This window comes from Salvelinus namaycush, chromosome 40 (assembly GCF_016432855.1).
Source record: "Salvelinus namaycush isolate Seneca chromosome 40, SaNama_1.0, whole genome shotgun sequence".
NCBI lineage: Eukaryota > Metazoa > Chordata > Actinopteri > Salmoniformes > Salmonidae > Salvelinus > Salvelinus namaycush.
Genome location: NC_052346.1, coordinates 7,918,857 through 7,939,631, shown reverse-complemented (window position 1 = coordinate 7,939,631; position 20,775 = coordinate 7,918,857). Strand labels below are relative to the sequence as shown.

At 46.1% G+C, this 20,775-nt stretch overlaps 1 protein-coding gene across 1 annotated transcript; it reads left to right on the top strand.

Moving 5' to 3' along the window:
- The first annotated feature begins 10,911 nt into the window (after window positions 1-10,911).
- LOC120033193 (MAGUK p55 subfamily member 4-like) lies at window positions 10,912-20,442 on the top strand. Its single transcript, XM_038979475.1, is given in 18 exon segments — window positions 10,912-10,969; window positions 11,091-11,212; window positions 11,405-11,482; window positions 11,597-11,680; window positions 11,833-11,964; window positions 15,077-15,158; window positions 15,252-15,337; window positions 15,473-15,544; window positions 15,783-16,059; window positions 18,035-18,082; window positions 18,194-18,214; window positions 18,334-18,348; window positions 18,477-18,695; window positions 18,936-19,016; window positions 19,148-19,241; window positions 19,437-19,545; window positions 19,920-20,054; window positions 20,251-20,442. Coding segments are annotated over 18 exon segments (1,905 nt in total).
- Window positions 20,443-20,775: the final 333 nt, after the last annotated feature.

Below are 20,775 nucleotides of genomic sequence, written 5' to 3'. Positions count from 1 at the left end.
CTGGGAGGAAATTCTGGACAGTAAGGGACCCTGGGTACAAGCTGGAGAATATCGCCGCCCTCGTGAAGAGCTGGAGGCAGCTAAAGCCGAGAGGCGGTGGTATGAGGAAGCAGCACGAAAGCGCGGATGGAAGCCCGAGAGGCAGCCCCAAAAATTTCTTGGGAGGGGGCACACGGGGAGTGTAGCTAAGGCAGGTAGGAGACCTGAGCCAACTCCCCGGGCTTACCGTAAGGAGCCGAGGATGGAACCAGAGCCATTCGGGGTGGAATTGTAGGTGAGCAAGGGGAGCGAAGCAGAGACAGTGAAGGAATTAATGGGGAGATTGGAGGAGAGAGAAATTAGGGAGTTGCTATGTTGGTGCATGAGGCACCAACATAGCAATAATAATAATGACAATTACAACAATACTGAATGAACACTTATTTTAACTTATGTGAGCGGACCAAGTAATTGGGCGTCACTCTAAAGCGGGAAGGTGGAACAAACGAGTCAGGAGTAGGTTTTCTTGATTGAACAAAGTTCTATATTGAGGGCATTTGGTCAACACAAACACTCCAACAGAATCAATGAAACTCTCCAAAGGAAAAAACATATATCTTCTTCTCCAGAGCAAAACAGGAACACAATACGATTGTCTTTACACTACCACCAAAAGTCACGACATTGTCACCGTCTTAATGGTTCTTCCTAGATAGCTCCTCTGTCTCGGTGGCCATCTTCCAGAGATAGTCCCCCTTCTTGCTGGTTCCATACTCTCTCTTATAGGGGAAGGAGAATATCTCATTAGTAGTGTCAGCTGTGCTTAATTGCCTCTGGTTCACTTGTCTCCCATGCCTTGTTGGGCTACCATCCGTGAGCCCAGCCTGCCCTCTGGTGGTCCTTCCACATACCTTCCCCCTCAGGACCGAACCGGAGGGTCGGGCGCCAGACGCACCGTCTTGGTCGCGTCGGGACAGCGCGTCTGCATTCCCGTTCCTCGATCCGGCCCTGTGGATGACATGGAAAGAGAACGGTTGTAAAGACAAAAACCATCTGGCTATTCGGTTGTTATTGTTTCTCTTACCAGCCATCCACGTGAGGGGCGCATGGTCCGTAACTAAAGCAAACCTCCGACCCAGTAGGTAGTACCGGAGATAATCGAGGGCCCACTTAATGGCTAAGGCCTCTTTCTCTACGGTAGCATACCTCTGTTCCCGATCGCTGAGCTTCCTACTTATGAAGAGAATCGGCTTCTCTGCTTCGCCTTTACCCTGAGCTAGTACGGCCCCGAGCCCTGTATCCGAGGCGTCGACCTGCACAATGAACTCTTGTGAGAAGTCCGGAGCCTGTAGGACGGGATCAGAACACAGGCCATCTTTTAGCGATTGGAAGGCCTCTTCCGTCTCGTCTTTCCACTCTACCTGGTTTGGCAAGTTTTTCTTGATGAGGTTTGTGAGGGGATTGGCAATGGTTGCATATCCCGGGATAAAACGGCGATAATATCCCGTTATCCCTAAGAAGGCCCGAACGTCCCGCTTGGTCCGGGGTCGCGGCCAGTCCCGAATTGCCCTGGTCTTCTCTGCCTGTGGGCGTATTTTCCCATTCCCCACGGTGTACCCCAGGTATTCCGCTTCGGACAGACCCAGGCAGCATTTATTTGGATTGGCCGTCAACCCTGTGGCTTCCAAACTCACGAGCACCGCCCGTAATCGCAGGAGGTGACTATCCCAGTCCTCGCTGTGGATAACCACATCGTCTATGTACGCCGCTGCATACTCTTGATGGGGCCGTAGAATGGCATCCATGAGGCGTTGGAAAGTTGCAGCGGCACCATGCAGTCCGAAGGGCATCCTCACATACTGGAAAAGCCCCTCTGGTGTGGCGAAGGCAGTCTTTGGGCGATCCTCCGGAGCCACCGGCACTTGCCAATATCCCTTCGTCAAATCCAGGGTGGTGATGAACTTGGCCTTTCCTAAGCGCTCCAAGAGTTCATCCACGCGGGGCATGGGATACGCATCGAATGTAGAGATGGCATTCACGGCCCTAAAATCGTTGCAGAGTCTCATACTACCATCGGATTTGGGGACCAGGACTATGGGACTAGACCACTCACTCGTCGATGGCTCGATCACACCCATCCTCAACATCTCCCTTACCTCGTTCTTAGCGATGACTCGGCGAGCCTCAGGAATCCTGTAAGGGCGGATATGCACCTTCTTGCCGGGTTCAGTGTGGATATGGTGGAACAGGACATCTGTTTGTCCTGGGAATGGAGAGAATATTCGACCGAAGTTCATAATCAGCTTGTCTAGCTGTCTTGACTGCTCCGGCAGGAGAGTTTGACCACGGCGCACCGGTGGTAGAGCCTCCTCTTTTCCTTTTCCCTCCAGGGCCATCAAAGCCACCTCCTCCTCTCTTCCATGGTACGGCTTTAACAGGTTTATGTGATAGAGTTGGACCTTCTTCCTTCTATCAGGTTGCTTGATGAGGTAATTGACCGGTGAGACCCTTTTCATTACCTCGTAGGGTCCCCTCCACTGTGCCAGCAAGCGATGTTCGGCCGTGGGCACGAGCACCATCACTTTCTCTCCCACGGTGAACTCACGGGGGGTCGCAGACTTATCATAGGCCCGGCCTTGGGTCCTTTGTGCCTTCTCCATATGCTCCTTGACTATGGGCCACACTGCTGACAGGCGGTCTCTCATCAGGGTAATATGTTCTATTGTGGATCGAAAGGGGCATGGTTGGGTCTCCCAGGTCTCCTTGGCTAAGTCGAGGATCCCTCGACAGGGTCTGCCATAGAGCAATTCAAACGGAGAGAATCCAGTGGATGCTTGGAGTACTTCTCGCAGGGCAAACATTAAGTGTGGGAGAAGCATGTCCCAGTTTTTCCCGTCTCGGGACACCACTCTTCTCAACATGCTTTTAATCGTTTTGTTCAAGCGTTCACACAACCCGTCTGTTTGAGGGTGGAATATGCTTGTACGTATCTGTTGAACCTGATACAACCGACACAAGTCCTTCATCAACCGCGACATGAATGGGGTTCCCTGATCAGTTAAGATCGTCTTGGGGAGGCCCACCCGAGAGAACATCATGAATAATTCCTTGGCAATTCCCTTTGACGACATGTTACGCAGGGGTATGGCCTCCGGGAACTTGGTAGCGTAATCTATGACCACTAGGATGTACTCGTGTCCTCTGGCGGATTTTGGGAGGGGTCCTACGAGGTCCATAGCTATGGGTTCAAAGGGAGTCTCTATGATGGGGAGAGGAATCAAAGGGTTACGCAGGTGTGGCCGTGGAGCTGTACGTTGACATTGATCACACGTCCTACAATACCTGGCCACATCCCGGGTGACCCGGGGCCAATAGAATCTCTGCATGATTCTGTCAATAGTCTTGTCTCGTGCCAGGTGTCCTCCTAGGACGTGGGAATGGGCTAACTGTAGAACTGTATCCCTGTATGGTCTAGGCACCATTAGTAATTCCTGGTTTTCCCCCCTTCGTCGTACGACCCAGTATAAGAGACCCATCCTGATTGCATAGTAAGGAAGAGGGGGCTCACCTGATCCGTCGACGTTCCTCCCGTCGATCACCTTCACCTTCCTCATGGCCTCCCTTAGGTCTGGGTCTCTATGCTGCGAGGTGCCGAACTGTCCCTTTAATTCCTGGGGCAGATCAACCTCGGTAGAGGGATGTGGAGGATGTTCCCCATTCCCCTCAGGGGTGACCGATGAGAACCCCTTCCAGGTTCCCTCCTCGGATGGAGCTTCAAATATATCCCTTAGCGTCTGGTTGCTCCTTCCTTCCTGTGTAGTGTATAACCCTTCACAGGTGTCTTCATCGGTGGATTCCTGGAATATCTGTCGTAAACGTTGGGTTGCTATTTCTTCCTCTGCTGCAGAGGACGAGGACGTAGCTACGTCTCCTTGTAGGACTACTACCTCGGGCTTGGATTTTCTCTTCTTTCCTGTCCCCCTTCTTTCCACGCATAACGTCATCTGCCGAAGCTCCTTATATAGTGGACAGTCTCTCCCGATCAATAATGGTACCTTCAGCTGGGGCACTTTCCCTGCCCTGACTGTACACCTTCCTTTTGGAGTGAGAATCGGCAGATTCACAGTGGGGTAATAGTGGGTGTCTCCATGGATACAGGATACGGCTACTTTGTCTGGTAGCAGTGTTGCGGCGGTCACCAGCCGCTCCTCTACTAACGTAACCATACTTCCCGAGTCGAGAATGGCTACCACATCTTGTCCTTCGACTCGAACTGGAATCTCTGGGGCTGGAGCTATTTCTGCTAACCAACAGTGTTGATCCTGCCCCCTCAAACCGAGATGTGTGGGGGTGGGCAGTGATGACTCTGTGACCATGGGCTCGTCCTTGCTAGGACATTGTGGGGCATAATGGTTGGGAGACTGACATTTATAACACCGACCCTGCTGTGTGGGGGATGACTTCTCCCACCTCCGGAGGGGGTTTGGACGTTTCGGTGGCGGACGCGCCGGGGTGAGTCGTGGTACGGGATTGGAAGAATCCTTCCGTTCCTCCTTGTCACTTTTTAACAACTCCCCTGTAGACCGATATGTTTCCACCGCCTGTGCTATGTCGTCGGCTGACAACGGGTTGGCTTGCCCCACAACCCTTTTTAAGTCACTGGGTAATTCCCTCAATATCTTGTCCACTACAAGAGTCTCTATCACCTGTCCTACTCCCTTTTCAGGTTCTAGCCACTGTTTCGTCAGTCGTATTAATGCAAAAATCTGGGAACGGACGGGTTTGTCAGCTGTGTAGGTCCATTGATGGAACTTTACGGCCCTATCTCTGGCAGTCAGCTGGTACCGGGATAGGATCTCGGTTTTTAGTCGCCCATAGTCTGCAGCTTCGCGGGCATCCAGGTCAAAATAGGCTTCCTGAGCCACCCCGGTCAAAAGAGGGGCTAATGCGCTCGCCCATTCTGTGGGCGGCCACTCTTCCAAGGTGGCCGTCCTTTCGAAGGTCATGAGGAAGGCCTCAATATCATCCTCCTTGGAGAGACGAGGTAAGATGGCGTGAGCAGCCGCTCTTGGCTTAACTCTAGGTTCTTCTCGCCGGCTCAGCTGTTGTTGCAGGAGTTCTATAGTTGTATGCTGTGCCGTGATCAATTGTTGTAGTAGGGCGTTATCCATCGTACTTGAATGGTTCCTCCTGGTCTACTGGAAGAATCTTGAATTACTCACTTATCCTTGTGTCACTCGTCCACCTAATGCCCACATTCTCCACCAATGTGAGCGGACCAAGTAATTGGGCGTCACTCTAAAGCGGGAAGGTGGAACAAACGAGTCAGGAGTAGGTTTTCTTGATTGAACAAAGTTCTATATTGAGGGCATTTGGTCAACACAAACACTCCAACAGAATCAATGAAACTCTCCAAAGGAAAAAACATATATCTTCTTCTCCAGAGCAAAACAGGAACACAATACGATTGTCTTTACACTACCACCAAAAGTCACGACATTGTCACCGTCTTAATGGTTCTTCCTAGATAGCTCCTCTGTCTCGGTGGCCATCTTCCAGAGATAGTCCCCCTTCTTGCTGGTTCCATACTCTCTCTTATAGGGGAAGGAGAATATCTCATTAGTAGTGTCAGCTGTGCTTAATTGCCTCTGGTTCACTTGTCTCCCATGCCTTGTTGGGCTACCATCCGTGAGCCCAGCCTGCCCTCTGGTGGTCCTTCCACACTTAATATAATACATCAATAAAATCAATTTAGTCTCAAATAAATAATGAAACATGTTCAATTTGGTTTAAATAATGCAAAAACAAGGTGTTGGAGAAGAAAGTAAAAGTGCAATATGTGCTGTGTAAAAAAGCTAACGTTTAAGTTCCTTCCTCAGAACATATGAAAGCTGGTGGTTCCTTTTAACATGAGTCTTCAATATTCCCAGGTAAGAAGTTTTAGGTTGTAGTTATTATAGGACTATTTCTCTCTATACCATTTGTATTTCATATACCTTTGACTATTGGATGTTTTAATAGGTACTTTAGTATTGCCAGCCTAATCTCGGGAGTTGATAGGCTTGAAGTCATAAACAGCACAATGCTTGAAGCACAGCGAAGAGCTGCTGGCAAATGCAGGAAAGTGCTGTTTGAATGAATGCTTACGAGTCTGCTGCTCTATCAAATCATAGACTTAATTATAATATAATAACACACAGAAATACGAGCTTTAGGTCATATATATATGGTCAAATCCGGAAAATATAATTTCGAAAACAAAACGTTTATTCTTTCAGTGATATACAGAACCGTTCCATATTTTATCTAACGGGTGGCATCCCCAAGTCTAAATATTGCTGTTACATTGCACAACCTTCAATGTTATGTCATAATTATGTACAATTCTGGCAAATTAATTACGGTCTTTGTTAGGAAGAAATGGTCTTCACACAGTTCGCAACTAGCCAGGCGGCACAAACTGCTGCATAGACTCTGCTTGCACAGAATGCAAGAGAAGTGACACAATTTCCCTATTTAAAAGAAATTCATGTTAGCAGGCAATATTAACTAAATATGCAGGTTTAAAAATATATACTTGTGTATTGATTTTAAGAAAGGCATTGATGTTTATGGTTAGGTACACATTGGTTTTTTCAGAAGGACAACCATGCTTTTTTCGCGATTGCGCTTGTTAAATCACCCGTTTGGCGAAGTAGGCTGTGATTCAATGATAAATTAACAGGCACCACATCGATTATATGCAACGCAGGACAAGCTAGATAAACTAGTAATATCACCAACCATGTGTAGTTAACTAGTGATTATATTAAGAGTGATTGTTTTTTATAAGATAAGTTTAATGCTAGCTAGCAGTTTACCATGGCTCCTTGCTGCACTCGCATAACAGGTAGTCAGCCAGCCACGTAGTCTCCTCGTGGAGTGCAATGTAATCGGCCATAATCGGTGTCCAAAAATGCCGATTACCGATTGTTATGAAAACTTGAAATCGGCCCTAATTAATCGGCCATTCCGATTAATCGGTCGACCTCTAGACAGGATACCACAAACTCCAGCAGTGAGAAGTGGGTGGCATTATTCCAAAACCTAGGGAAAGCCAACTTGATCAACAGGTTCAGGATTGTCTCATTTGTTCTCAGTGTGACACGCTCAAATGCCTTTGTAGAGAAGATTTTTCTCTCTCATGACCAAATGGTCACACTTAAGAAACAGATGCAGCACAGAGGCTCTGTGACAGAGCTGATCAAAAATGAACCTCAAATATCTGTGAACTGTGACTTGTCATGTAAGGACTTCTCTCTGGCTTTGCAAAAGGACAAAGGACTGCTTGAATCAGTCAAGAGCAGCAAAAAATATCCATGGAAAAAGTAGACTAGGTGAGTGACTCATGCCCCTCTTTTCCTCTTTTGCATGCATTTGAAATGTTTGTTTTTTTCTGCTGTAAATGTCCAAATTGTGATTTCTTTAATTTATATTGAGGTTTATTCACATAAGATTACATAATGATACAGTTTTAGTAAAGCTATAGGCTAAATGTAATATTAAAATGTTTTGCCTTTCCAATTGAATAAGAATCTGAATATACACTGTATATTCATTCACACAACACCATACCCACACCGCCGTGGCACCGTGCATTGGCACGCCACCTTTTGGCCCTTATTTGGTAGTGAGAAAGTTGGCAACCCTATGTGTGACTATGATTTTAAAAAGTTGCAAAAAAAGGCATGTGCTGTTTCTTGCCTCACTGCACACACTGGAAATCCTTCACAAGTGATAATATATCATTCACAAGTGATAGGCTCATACTGTCACACATCAGACTATTCTTAATTTAATGTTGTCTTTACGTATACTAAATAATATATGTGTGAAACGTGAACAAAATACATGTCATCTATGCAAAATAGCAAATGGAGGACGCTTTTCCCGTTCATTTTCATGCCAGCCAGGAATGCTATTCTGCTGTTGTAAAGTGAAGCAATGTGCTTAATATTAGGAAATTAAATACATTTAGTAGGCCTAGCCTATAGAAAGCTGATGTGATCCTCTTCTTTTTAAATCAATCAAATTTATTTATAAAGCCCTTTTTACCACAGCCAATGTCACAAAGTGCTATACAGAAACCCAGCCTAAAACCCCAAACAGCAAGCAATGCAGATGTAGAAGCACGGTGGCTAGGAAAAACTCCCTAAAAAGGCAGGAACCTCGGAAGAAACCTAGAGAGGATCCAGGCTCTGAGGGGCACCCAGTCCTCTTCTGGCTGTGCCGGGTGGAGATTATAACATTACATGGCCAAGATGTTCAAACATTCATAGATGACCAGCAGGGTCAAATAATAATAATCACAGTGGTTGTAGAGGGTGCACCAGGTCAGCACCTCAGGAGTAAATGTCAGTTGGCTTTTCATAGCCGATCATTCAGAGTTAGAGACAGTAGGTGTGGTAGAGAGAGTGAGTCGAAAACAGCAGGTCCGGGACAAGGTAGCACGTCCGGTGAACAGCTCAGGGTTCCATAGCCGCAGGCAGAACAGTTGAATCTGGAGCAGCAGCACGACCAGGTGGACTGGGTACAGCAAGGAGTCATCAGGCCAGGTAGTCCTGAGGCATGGTCCTAGGGTTCCGGGCCTCCGAGAGAAGAGAGAAAGAGAGAGAGAGTTAGAGGGAGCATACTTAAATTCACACAGGACACCGGATAAGACAGGAGAAATACTCTAGATATAGCCCCCTGACACAAACTATTGCAGCATAAATACTGGAGGCTGAGACAGGAGGGGTCGGTAGAAACTGGCCCCGTCCGACGGTACCCCCGGACAGGTCCAACCAGGCAGGATATAACCCTACCCACTTTGCCAAAGCACAGCCCCCACACCACTAGAGGGATATCTTCAGACCACCAACTTACTATCCTGAGACATGGCCGAGTATAGCCACAATGTAGAAAATAGTAAACATGAAGAAAAACCCTGGAATGAGTAGGTGTGTCCAAACCTTTGACTGGTACTGTCTATATATATATTGCTATATATATATATATGACAATTTGCTATCTAGCTAAATCTGGTGCAAGAGAATGTTGTACATGATCCCTGACAAATAAACGTAATAATAATGCTTTGGTTTTAAGTCACGTTAGAGGTCAAAGGTTACTGTTTCGTAAATATCTCTGGTGCTGCTGATAATCCTCTAAGCTTTGTCCTATTTCTATACCTAAAAAGCTACACAGAGGGAAAATTAATGACAATACAAAAATAAGAATTTTAAAGCCAAAGCTTTTTACAGCGCCTCAAGATAATCTTAGGTTAAAGTTGATCTCTAAAATATATTCTGTATTGTCCTCAACATAAAAATCATATTTTTTCCCTGACATTACTTCATAAATCACCATCGACCCCCAGTTTCTGATTGTGTTTGATGAAACATTGGTCAAATAAGTCCACAGCAAGGAGACGAGTGTGCGACAGACTTACATTTTCATTTGTATGGTTAGAGAAGCAGAATGTGTAGTAGGGTACTACACTATATAATGACTTAATCATCATCATGTTCTGTCCCTATCTCCTCCAGCTGTTGGGAGCTGAGTACAGTGATGTGTTTAATTACACACTGTGGGCTATCCCCTCTTTTCCCTCTATTCAACACAGAGTAGCTGTGTGGCCATGGGTGCGTCCCAAAATGCACTCTATTCCCTATATAGGGCACAACTTTTGACCAGAGCCCTCCAGGGCCCATAGGGCTCTGGTCAAAAGTAGTGCACTGTATCGGGAATAGGGTGCCATTTAGGACAAAAGCTTTATTCGGGCCACGGTCTGGCGGGTTTTAAAAGCAGAAAGAGTTAAGAAGCTTTGGGAGCAGAGCTGTAGCATAGCCTTGGACAGGCCAGCAGCAGGTTGGACACGCTTCTGTCACTTCCGGCGAGAGAGAGACAACAGCTCACTTGCCCAGGATTAACTGGGATAGAGAGAGGATTACACTCTTCTCTTCTTTGCAGTTCGCTACATAGTAAAAGCACAGACCTGTTACCAGCGAATCCCCTGGGGACTCTCACTCTGCGGCAAAAATTGGTAAACTGTATTACACAGATGACAAATCCTCCTCTGGAGCTAAGTATTAAGGGTTGAGGAAGCGGGTCAAAGGGACTGGAAGAAAAGAGACCACAGAGGTAAGTAGTGAGCACGCAGGAATGTGTAAACTCTTTTACAGTTGGCTCCGAGCCCAGATACAGTAGACTCTCACTCTGACTGTTGAGGAGGTGGGATTGGGCTCTTCTAGTTTTCAGGATTTCAAAAATTGTTTTCCCACCAAGGGATCCTCTGTTTTTAATCCAAGTATTACTACATATTAAAGTCAATTGACGCACCCATCCGTCAATCTAATTAACATGATGAAAAAATCCCCATACTTCTGTTTAAGATGTAACACTACATCACCAGTATTGTTTTGTCTTTCTGTTGAATGGGTGACGTTGACCGACACAGGGACATGGTGGCACGTAGAATACGGAATTAGAAGAGACTGTGCTTAAGTGGGCCATTGCCTTTTGAACCCTGAGCTTATTTCACACACAGGGCATTAAATGACCCTTAGGGCTTTTAACGTGTGACAGTGGAGGCTGTTTTTACATTTACATTTACATTTAAGTCATTTAGCAGACGCTCTTATCCAGAGCGACTTACACATTTTTACCTGGGAAGTTATTTGACACCCAGTTGACATCCATCATAGCAGAACTGATGACTATGTATATAGAGGTCAGAGTCTTATTAATCTGGATTAATGTTATGTTACTGTTATCTAAAATGTGTAAGAAGATTAGATGTTATCATTCAGCTTTTAGATTAACTACTAAGCAAGAATATCTTTTTATTTAATTTCTCTCTTTCCAAGGTCTGGGTTGGGGTGAATTTCCAGCAGTCAGTGCTGGGTGATCACCATGAGGCAGGCTGTGGAAGCCGAGGTGGTGATGTCGTCCCCTAGACTGGGTGACCATGGTCAGTAATAGGAAACAGCTTCTCTCTCAACCTCTAGCTGATGGCAATGCACTTCTCTCCTGTATGTTGTGATAATCATATGGCTGTTCATCTTTATGATTATGTTGGTGTTGTCCTCCAGGCCTAAGGCAGATCCTGTCTGACGTGGTAGAGGAGGTGAAACATTCCATCAATAAGGAAATCAACGGGGCAGAGCTCCTATACAGCCTCCTCAACGCCCCCTGGCTCAAGTCTCTGCTCAAAGTTAGTCTGGGAGTCTAGTCTGTGATATACTCTCAACTGGGGTTTAGAAAGGCAGTGTTTCACTTTATCTCTACTTTCTCTCGGTCTCTGCTCCACCCAGTGAGTGGAGGGTGTCTTTGATTTGTGTTTGTCCATACTCTTGTCTTGTTCTAGGTGTAGGTTTAACCTTTTCTCTGTCTCTGCACCACCCAGGTGTATGAGTGTCTGCGGCAGCACCAGAGAGAGCCTCCTGCTCCTTTCCTACCATACACAACACAGCTCATCCAACAGGTAGGACCTTTCCCTCTACTGCTTTGCCCTCTTCAATCATTGGCTTGTCAGAAGTGTCAGTGGTGTCAGTCCTGTCCTGTGTCCACTCAACCCGCCTTTCTGCTTCTCTTCTAGATTCTGACTGACATGAGAACAGTTCCGAACACTTCTGCTGAGGCCAGGGAGCTTTACAGTCTCCTCAGGGGACCACACCTCCAGGTGAGAGATCCTGAGGCAAAAAGGGCTCCTATGATCCTAACCTTTGTATCTGTTGTTGCAGTAACTACGTTCTTCTGGGTTGTGTGAGTTATTTATGTGTGTTGAGCCCGCCTAAATTAATGAATTGACTTAATAGTTGTGCTCTGTCCTAGGCTCTGATATCAGCCCATGATATGGTGGCACAGAAGGATTATGAGCCTGTGCTGCCTCCTATCCCTGACAACCTCCCTGACGATGAGGAGGCCATGAGGATTGTCTGTCTGGTGAAGAACAAGCAGCAGCTGGTGAGTCATGGATTGGATACAACTGTTTGTTTTTAAGGAGGAAGGCTTAAAGCAACAAACAAAAATACTAGATTAGAAGTATCATCAAGGGTGCAATCTTTTACACCTTGCTATTTTCTAGCGTGGATACCAAAAACACACTTTTAGTACTTTCATACTTTTTCCTCCATGCAAGGTTACAGAAATGTTGTATTTTATGCACACCGAATACAAAGCAGCAACTCCTGAGGACCTGACAGAAGCTGTAAGAAAGGGCAGATGATGCTTTCGTAACATGTTATTAGTTTGATTGTTAAATTGTGTGACAGATGATTTCAATCAGAGTAATCGTAGTAGAGATGGTTTTAATACTTCAACATTCCAGGATGGCTTATGATTAGTGTCACGATGGGTCAGTTTTGGACACCAACTATACCATTTCCAGTCACTCAGTTTGAACCCAAAAATGTTCCCATAGTTATTAAGCTGTATATACTCGGAAGCTCCTACCCATCCACATCTGACATTGCGACCTCTTTTGGAACCCGTTTGGAACAATTCTAAATCCAATCCTGGTGGCAGACAGTTTTAGCAGTACCCTGTGTACCCAGATCCCTATTTCAGGGCTATAGAGGTATCTGTGGTCTCAGACAGAGGTAATCTTGTCTAGCCCTGTCTCTCCCCCTGAAAGAGGAGCTCAGGAGGAGGGATCCGCAGTCGCTGGGACACCCTGAGGAAGATGACCTGCCGAAGGCTGATCCACGGTGGGGCCAGGGCGGTGGAGGGCCCCTGGCATGGTGTGGGGGCTCTGGGGGCCGTAGTGCCCGGGGAGCGACCAGTCATGCCCAGCACAAGGAGAGTCAGCTACCCACCAGCAGAGTTGCTATCTTCTGCGGGTCCACCACCCCTGGGCAAGCCCCGCCCTCCGCCACGTTTTAAGCCAATGAGTAACTGCAGAATGTGCCAGACTGATGCACTCTGGAAAGAAGAAGGTCTTAATCGCTCTGCCCCCTCGGTCTGTAACTCTGTCCTGATTGGTAAGAACTTCAAAAATTAAATTCAATACTGAAATTAAATACTGTATCTACTGCCATGAGTAGTACAGTGCTGTACACTGCAATACATATCAGTTCAGTACTTTATAGTACAACACAATGGAACTTCTACTCTTATTCAGGCTAATAGATTACCTTTTTCCAACCTCTCTCTCCTCCCTGCTTCTGGAGATAATGTGATCGAGGAACTAGACAGCGACGAAGACAGAGAGTCAGCCAACACCCTATCCCCTCTCCCACACCATGCTCCACCCCTCCAGCCCTGGACTCTCACCCCTCCCTGCATGGCTGCATACCACCATCCCCCCGGAACTCCTCCGCGGTTCCGGAGCTACAGCGTCAGCCCCCGGATCCGCACGGCTCCCCCCAGCCCCATGCAGCATCGGCGGGTAGATGAGATGCCTCGCGAACCCCCTGTGGAGCTGGCTAAGCAGGAGAGCCTGGATGAGTTGAGGTCCACGGTGCAGCAGGCTGCTAGCTCTATGGAGCGCAGCACCAATGACGTCCGGCTGCTGGGGCAGAAGATGGCCGCCGCCACAGAGCGCATGTCTGAGAGTGTCCAGGAGAATGCCCAGGCCCTGACGCTGCTGACCCAGGTGGTGAGCAGACTGCAGACACTCACCGCTGCCAGCAGGGCGGTAGCAGATACACCGGAACCACATAGAGGAACCAGCAGCAGTATCCCAACAGTCAACATATCAGCCAGCGAACAAGAATACACAGCCAGCAGCTTGAAGACTCAGACATCCCTTTCACACCAGTCCAGAGTATGCTCCCTGTCCTCCTCTTCCTCCTCCTCTTCCTCCTCCTCCAGCTCCTTCACTGGGTCTATGGACGGCATATCCACATCCCAGGGGAAGATCTCCCCAGCCTGCAATGGGTCACCCAAGGCAGGGTTGAAGACCAGGATTCCGCCCATGTCTTCCAAAAAGCATGTTGGTGCTTCCCTCACATCTCAAAAGAAGCATGTGGAACCCCAGCTCCAGCAACCCCACCTCTACAACAGCCTCTCAACACCTCCACCACCTGCCCCGCTTGGCCCCAACCACAACAAGACTGGCTGCTGCTCCAGCCAGGGGAAGAAGAAGAAGAAGAGGAAGTGAACCAGCCAGGAAGACAGTGTTGCTCTCATGTCTTCAGGAGACCTTCTATTCCTCTACTTCAGGGAATGGTCCTCTCCTCAAGATTCCCTCAGAGATCTCGGCTTCAAAAGGCATTTATCCTTTCTTCTATTATCTTCGTCACCATCATGTCGCCCACCATTCATCCCGCAATTGTGATGTGTTGGCTATGCCCATTGTTGCGTTTCCATCCTCAAGCCGTCCATCTGTGTTTCGTGCAACTATATGTTTCCCGAATGTCATCTGTTATTTTCACATGATTTCATTTTGTAATTGTAAATAAAGCATGTCCATTATTCCTTTTTGAGTCATGATGTTTTCATCTCATATCACATGACACCCTCCATAACCTGTAATAGGCCAAATGTGTCATTGTTGCTGTTCCACCCCAATGATGGATCTACTTGTGTATTAAAGTAGTAAAAAGTTAAGTATTTGGTCCCATATTCATAGCACACAATGGCTACATCAAGCTTGCGAGTCTACACATGTGTTGGATGCATTTCCTCTTTGTTTTGTTTGTGTTTCAGATTATTTTGTGCCCAATAGAAGAATGATAAATAATGTATTGTGTCATTTTGGAGTCACTTTTATTGTAAATAAGAATATAATGTTTTTAAACACTTCTACGTTAATGTGGATGCTACCATGATTACGGATAATCCTGAATGAATCGTGAATAATGATGAGTGAGAAAGTTAGACACACAAATATCATACTCCCAAAACGTGCAATAACAGTGGAGGTTTTCTGGGGGGGGGGGGGGGGGTATAATATTTGTGCATCTGCAAATTAAAGCTGAGAGTCTGCACTTTAACCTCATAATCATTGCATCATTTAAAAGCCAAAGCAACTAAACATTCTTCAAAGTCCCAATACTTTTGGAGCGCACTATGCGTGAGAGCTACAGGACAATGTTTTAACCCTGGATTCATGTCCCCTCTCTGTCTCTCTTAGGGAGCCACGATAAAGCGAAATGGGATAACAGGGGAGATCTTTGTGGCACGGGTGATCCATGGAGGACTGGCAGACCGCAGCGGTGAGACCACCTCTCTCTCTCTCTCTCTCTCTCTCTCTCTCTTTAATCTGTTTCTTCTTTCTCATGTGTGCCCCCTCCCCCCTCTCTCTCTAGGTCTGCTGCATGCAGGGGACAGGATCACAGAGGTGAATGGTTACTCTGTAGATGGCCTGGAGCCTGAGCAGGTCATTGAGAGACTGGTGAGTCTACCAGCAGAACACTGCTTGGCTGCCCAAACATCCACACATTTCACACAGTCAACACAGATGTTGTCTGTAGTACGTCTTCATCCACCAGTGATGTACATGGGTGTTTATCTGTCTTTGGACCCACAGGCCCGGTCTCAAGGCACCCTCATGTTCAAAGTGGTTCCCATCACAGATAGACCAGTCAACAACCAGACGATAGTGAGTAATGGCATGTTTACCGAGCTACCCTTCCCTGGAAACAGTAGCAGACAAGTCATGTAAGCTGATTGAACCATAATGGCACCAAAACCAAAGTCTTTCTCTTGACAATAGGAGGTTACTATTACCAAGAAAACCTATGGTTCAGTTCCTGTCTTCAGTGTTGTAGTAAAGATCTTTTTCATTGCATTGTCCTTGTCTCTTGTTGTCTCTTCTATTGTGTCTCCTGGTGTCCCAGCTGTATGTACGTGCCATGGCAGACTACAGTCCCCAGCAGGACACGGCCATCCCCTGCGCCGAGGCAGGTATGGACTTCAGGAAGGGAGACCTGCTGGAGATCGTGGACCAGTCAGATACCCTCTGGTGGCAGGCCAAGAAACTACCCAGCACCTCGGCCTGTGCTGGCCTTATCCCCTCCACCAACCTGCTCAGGAGGAAACAGAAAGAGTTCTGGTGGTCTCAGCCCTACCAGACTCACACCTGCATCAAACCCTGTGAGTAGAGTACAGTCTCACCTTTATGTCTGGCTTTTCAGCTCTTTTACACCAAATTATAAGCAGCTGGTAACAAGTATTACTGTATATCCATAACAGTAACAAATGACAATTCTCTTATTCCTCTTGCTTACCTGAAGTGAGCACTGTGAATGAAGGTAAGAACTATGATCCTTTTTTATGGTGCCAGTTTTCAATGAGAGGCAGTTATTGTTACACTACATGACCAAAAGTATGTGGACTCCTGCTTGTAAAAATCATGGGCATTAAATATGGAGTTGGTTTTCCTTTTGCTGCTATAACAGCCTCCACTCTTCTGGGAAGGCTTTCCACTAGATGTTGGAACATTCAGCCACAAGAGCATTAGTGAGGTCGGGCATTGATGTTGGGTGATTAGGCCTGGCTCGCAGTCTGCGTTCCAATTCATCCCAAAGGTGTTCGATGGGGTTGAGGTCAGGGCGCTCTCTGCAAGCCAGTCAAGTTCTTCCACACCGATCTTGAACAACCATTTCTATATGGACCTGGCTTTCTGCATGGGGGCACTGTAATGCTGAAACATGAAAGGGCCTTCTCCAAACTGTTGCCACAAAGTTGGAAGCACAGAACCATCTAGAATGTCATTGTATGCTGTAGCGTTAAGATTCCCCTTCACTGGAACTAAGGTGCCTAGCCCGTACCATGAAAAACAGCCCCAGACCATTATTCCTCCTCCACCAAACTTTACAGTTGGCACTATACATTGGAGCAGGTAGCGTTCTCCTGGCATCCGTCAAACCCAGATTTGTCTGTCAGAGAACGCGTTTCCACTGCTCCAGAGTCCAATGGCGGCGAGCTTTACAGCCGACACTTGGCGCATGGTGATCTTAGGCTTGTGTGCGGCTGCTCAACCTTGGAAACTAATTTCATGAAACTCCCGACGAACAATTATTGTGCTGACATTTCTTCCAGAGGAAGTTTGGAACTTGGTAGTGAGTGTTGCAACAGAGGACAGACAATTTGTACGAGCTTCAGCACTAGGGCATCTCGTTCTGTGAGCTTGTGTGGCCTACCGCTTCGTGGCTGAGCCGTTGTTGCTCCTAGACGTTTCCACTTCACAATAACAGCACTTACAGTTGACCTGGGCTAGCAGGGCAGAAATTTGACGAACTGACTTGTTGGAAAGGTGGCATCCTATGACGGTGCCAAGTTGAAAGAAACAGAGCTCTTCAGTAAGGCCATTCTACTGCTTATGTTTGTGTATGGAGATTGCATGGCTGTGTGCTCGATTTTTTTTTACACCTGTCAGCAACCGGTGTGGTTGAAATAGCCGAATCCACTAATTTGAAGGTGTCCACATACTTTTGTGTATATATATATATATATATAGTGTATTTCATTATTAACTTTGCACTGACCTGTCATCAGTGGTGGAAAAAGTACCCAATTGTCATACTTGAGTAAAAGTAAAGATACCTTAATAGAAAATGACTGAAGTAAAAGTGAAAGTCATCCAGTAAAATACTTCTTGAGTAAAAGTATTTGGTTTTAAATATACTTAAGTATGAAAAGTAAATGTAATTGCTAAAATGTACTTAAGTATCAAAAATAAAAGTACAAGTAGAAATCATTTCAAATTCCTTATATTAAGCAAAGCAGATGGCCACATTTTCTAGTTTTTTATTTATTTACGGATAGCCAGGGGAATGCTCCAACTCACACATAATTTACAAACGACGCATGTGTTTAGTGAGTCTGCCAGATCAGAGGCAGTAGGGATGACCAGGGATGTTCTCTTGATAAGTGAGTGAATTTGACCATTTTACTGTCATACTAAGCATTCAAAATGTAACTAGTACTTTTGGGTGTCAGGGAAAATGTATGGAGTAAAAAGTACATACTTTTCTTTGGGAATGTAGTGAAGTAAAAATTGTCAAAAAGATTCATAGTAAAGTACAGATACCCCTAAAAATGATTTAAGTAGTACTTTTAAGTATTTTACACCACTACCTGTCCTACTTTGCTCTTTCAGAGGAAGACCTGATTGATGAAAAGTGTGTTGAAGCTGGTAAGATTTCCCTAATTTCCTCTACAATGAATCATATTGTTTCACTCATTTGTTTACTGCAAAATGACTTTGGTGGATTAATTTGAATGTTTTTTTTCTATTTTCTAACAGACGAGGAAGATTTTGAATCTGGTAGGTAAGTCTTTGTTAGAGTTAGTTGATCATGCAGCCTATACAAAATACAGTATCACTCAACTATAACCCTGTTTTCTTTATCGCAATCATTTCTGAATTCCAATTTGGAATGTGAGAGGAGCTAAGAGAAGGTGAGCATGATCTGCTCTACTGAGCTCTCCTTTGATCTCAATTAGAATCAACTCCAACACCCTGTCCAGTGACATACACATTCATCCCATTATCAGGCTCTCCCCCTCCCTGTTCCCCCCGCTCCTAGAGGAGGGTGAGTTCAGCACTCACATCGAGGGGATCTATCTAACTGGGTTCAGACGTAGCCTGCGTCTGTGTCGGCGGCAGTCCCTAAGCACAGGCTCCAGTCAGCAGTCCTACACACGCTGCCCCGGCAGCGGCTACAGTACCCTCAACAACCCATACGAAGAGGTGGTACGATACCAGCGCAACCCGCAGGACAAACACCGCCTGGTCGCCCTCGTGGGTAAGACACCGGTCCGGCACTAACCAGCAACACAAATAGATTGGCAAAAGATTCAGATATGTATTGACTGTCATGAATATGTACTATTGTGTATATGGTTTCGTGGCCAATAATGCAGAGACAGTATGACACATGTTGTGTTACTGTTTTTGTACATGTACAGTGTGCCTCTGCTTGTATTGACACAGAATATGTGTGATGACATGACGGAGACCTCACAAGTGTGTTCTTCTCTCTCAGGTCCCTCTGGCGTTGGAGTGAACGAACTTCGCAGACGGTTAATCGAAATCAACCCAGTGACCTTTCAAGGGGCAGTGCCTCGTGAGTACAACACCTAAGTGGTGTCAGCCTACTTGACTTTCTTCCATTGTTGACATGGATACGATCAATGTCTTATATGACAGCTTGTCTTCCGATGATGTCATCTGACATATTTTCCCTTCTTCCTCCAGACACGACACGAGCCGCTAGGAGCTATGAGGAGTCTGGTAAAGAGTATCACTTCATTAACAGGGAACTGTTTGAGAACATGGTTTACAACAACAGGTAGGTACTCATTGAATAACGGCTGCTCACTTTCCTCTCACGAACACATCTTGTTAAATCAACTGTCACAACATGAATGTGACTCGTGGCCTTATGTCCTAATGGGGACAAAGAGGATTAAGTAAGTTAATAACATTGATGTGGACCACCTGATTATAAGCCAGGGTTTTGTGTTGCGTTTAAAAAAAAAAACAGGTTTCTGGAATACGGGGAGTACCAAGGTCATTTCTACGGCACTAGTCTTGATGCTGTGAAGGATGTTTTGAACAGTGGAAGGATCTGTGTCATCGACATCGAGCCTCATGTGAGTCCTGCTGGGGTTCTTATCAGTGGGGCTTCATCATTGACTTGGCCCTATTGTGGAGTTAGCTCTTTAAAAAAAAATATATATATTTTACCTTTATTTAACTAGGCAATTTAGATAAAAACAAATTGTATTTTCAATGACGGCCTATGAACAGTGGGTTAACTTCCTTGTTCAGGGGCAGAACAACAGATTTTTACCTTGTCAGCTCAGGGATTCGATCTTGCAACCTTTCAGTTACAAGTCCAACGCTCTAACCACTAGGCTACCTGCCGCCCCTCTGTGGTTGACTTCAGTTGCATCTTGGCCAGGTCTTCATTGTAAATGAGAATTAGTTCTCAATTGACCCATGTATGATGACTGTCCCCTTCCAGGCCATCCAGTCAGTGAGGACACATGAGCTTAAGGCCTACATCATCTATGTGAAGCCGCCCACCGCAGAACGCATGAAGGAGACCAGAAAGGACGCTCAGATCACCACCAATTACTATGACAACAGACCTTTCAAAGTAAGCACTCTTATGGTTTTATTATCATTTTTTTAATTGACCAGGAAGTCTCTCACGATTTGAACCTCTCTACCTCTTTTTCCAAAGAGACCTGGTAATAATACGCCATCCCTATGGTGATCAATTGGTTGAAATACTGACCATCATGCTATAGTTAGGATAGTAACCAACTGTCATGTTATTCTGTTCCCAACAGGAGGAAGACTTCCAGGAGATGGAGGAGGCAGCCAGAAAGATGGAGTCTCACTACTGCCAGTTCTTTGACTCTGTGATGGTGAACGACGGGCTGCAACACTCCTGTGTTCAGCTACTGAGGGCTGTGAGGAGGGCTCAGGATGAGCCACAGTGGGTTCCTGCCAACTGGATACGACCCACAGAGGAGTTTTGATGAGGAGAGGAGATGGGGAGGAGAGGACATAAAAGGATAACAAACAGATGGAGGGCAGGGCATCGTAAAAGAGGGAATGGAGAACAACATGGATGAGGAGTGGCTGTAACCTTTGGCTGCTACTTCTGAAGATACCCTCTGCTCTCAAGTGGAATTTGTTTTGGATTGGATTTATTGTTTTGTTTTGTTTAGTGGTGAGTTTGAGAGACTCATACAGATACTGTCCTTGTGTCTGCTTGAATCTGTTGTTGAATAATTAGCATATTCAAGGCTATGATGGAGCTGGATTAAACCAAAAATCATGTGTCTGTTTTTCTCTAAAATTGTGTGCGT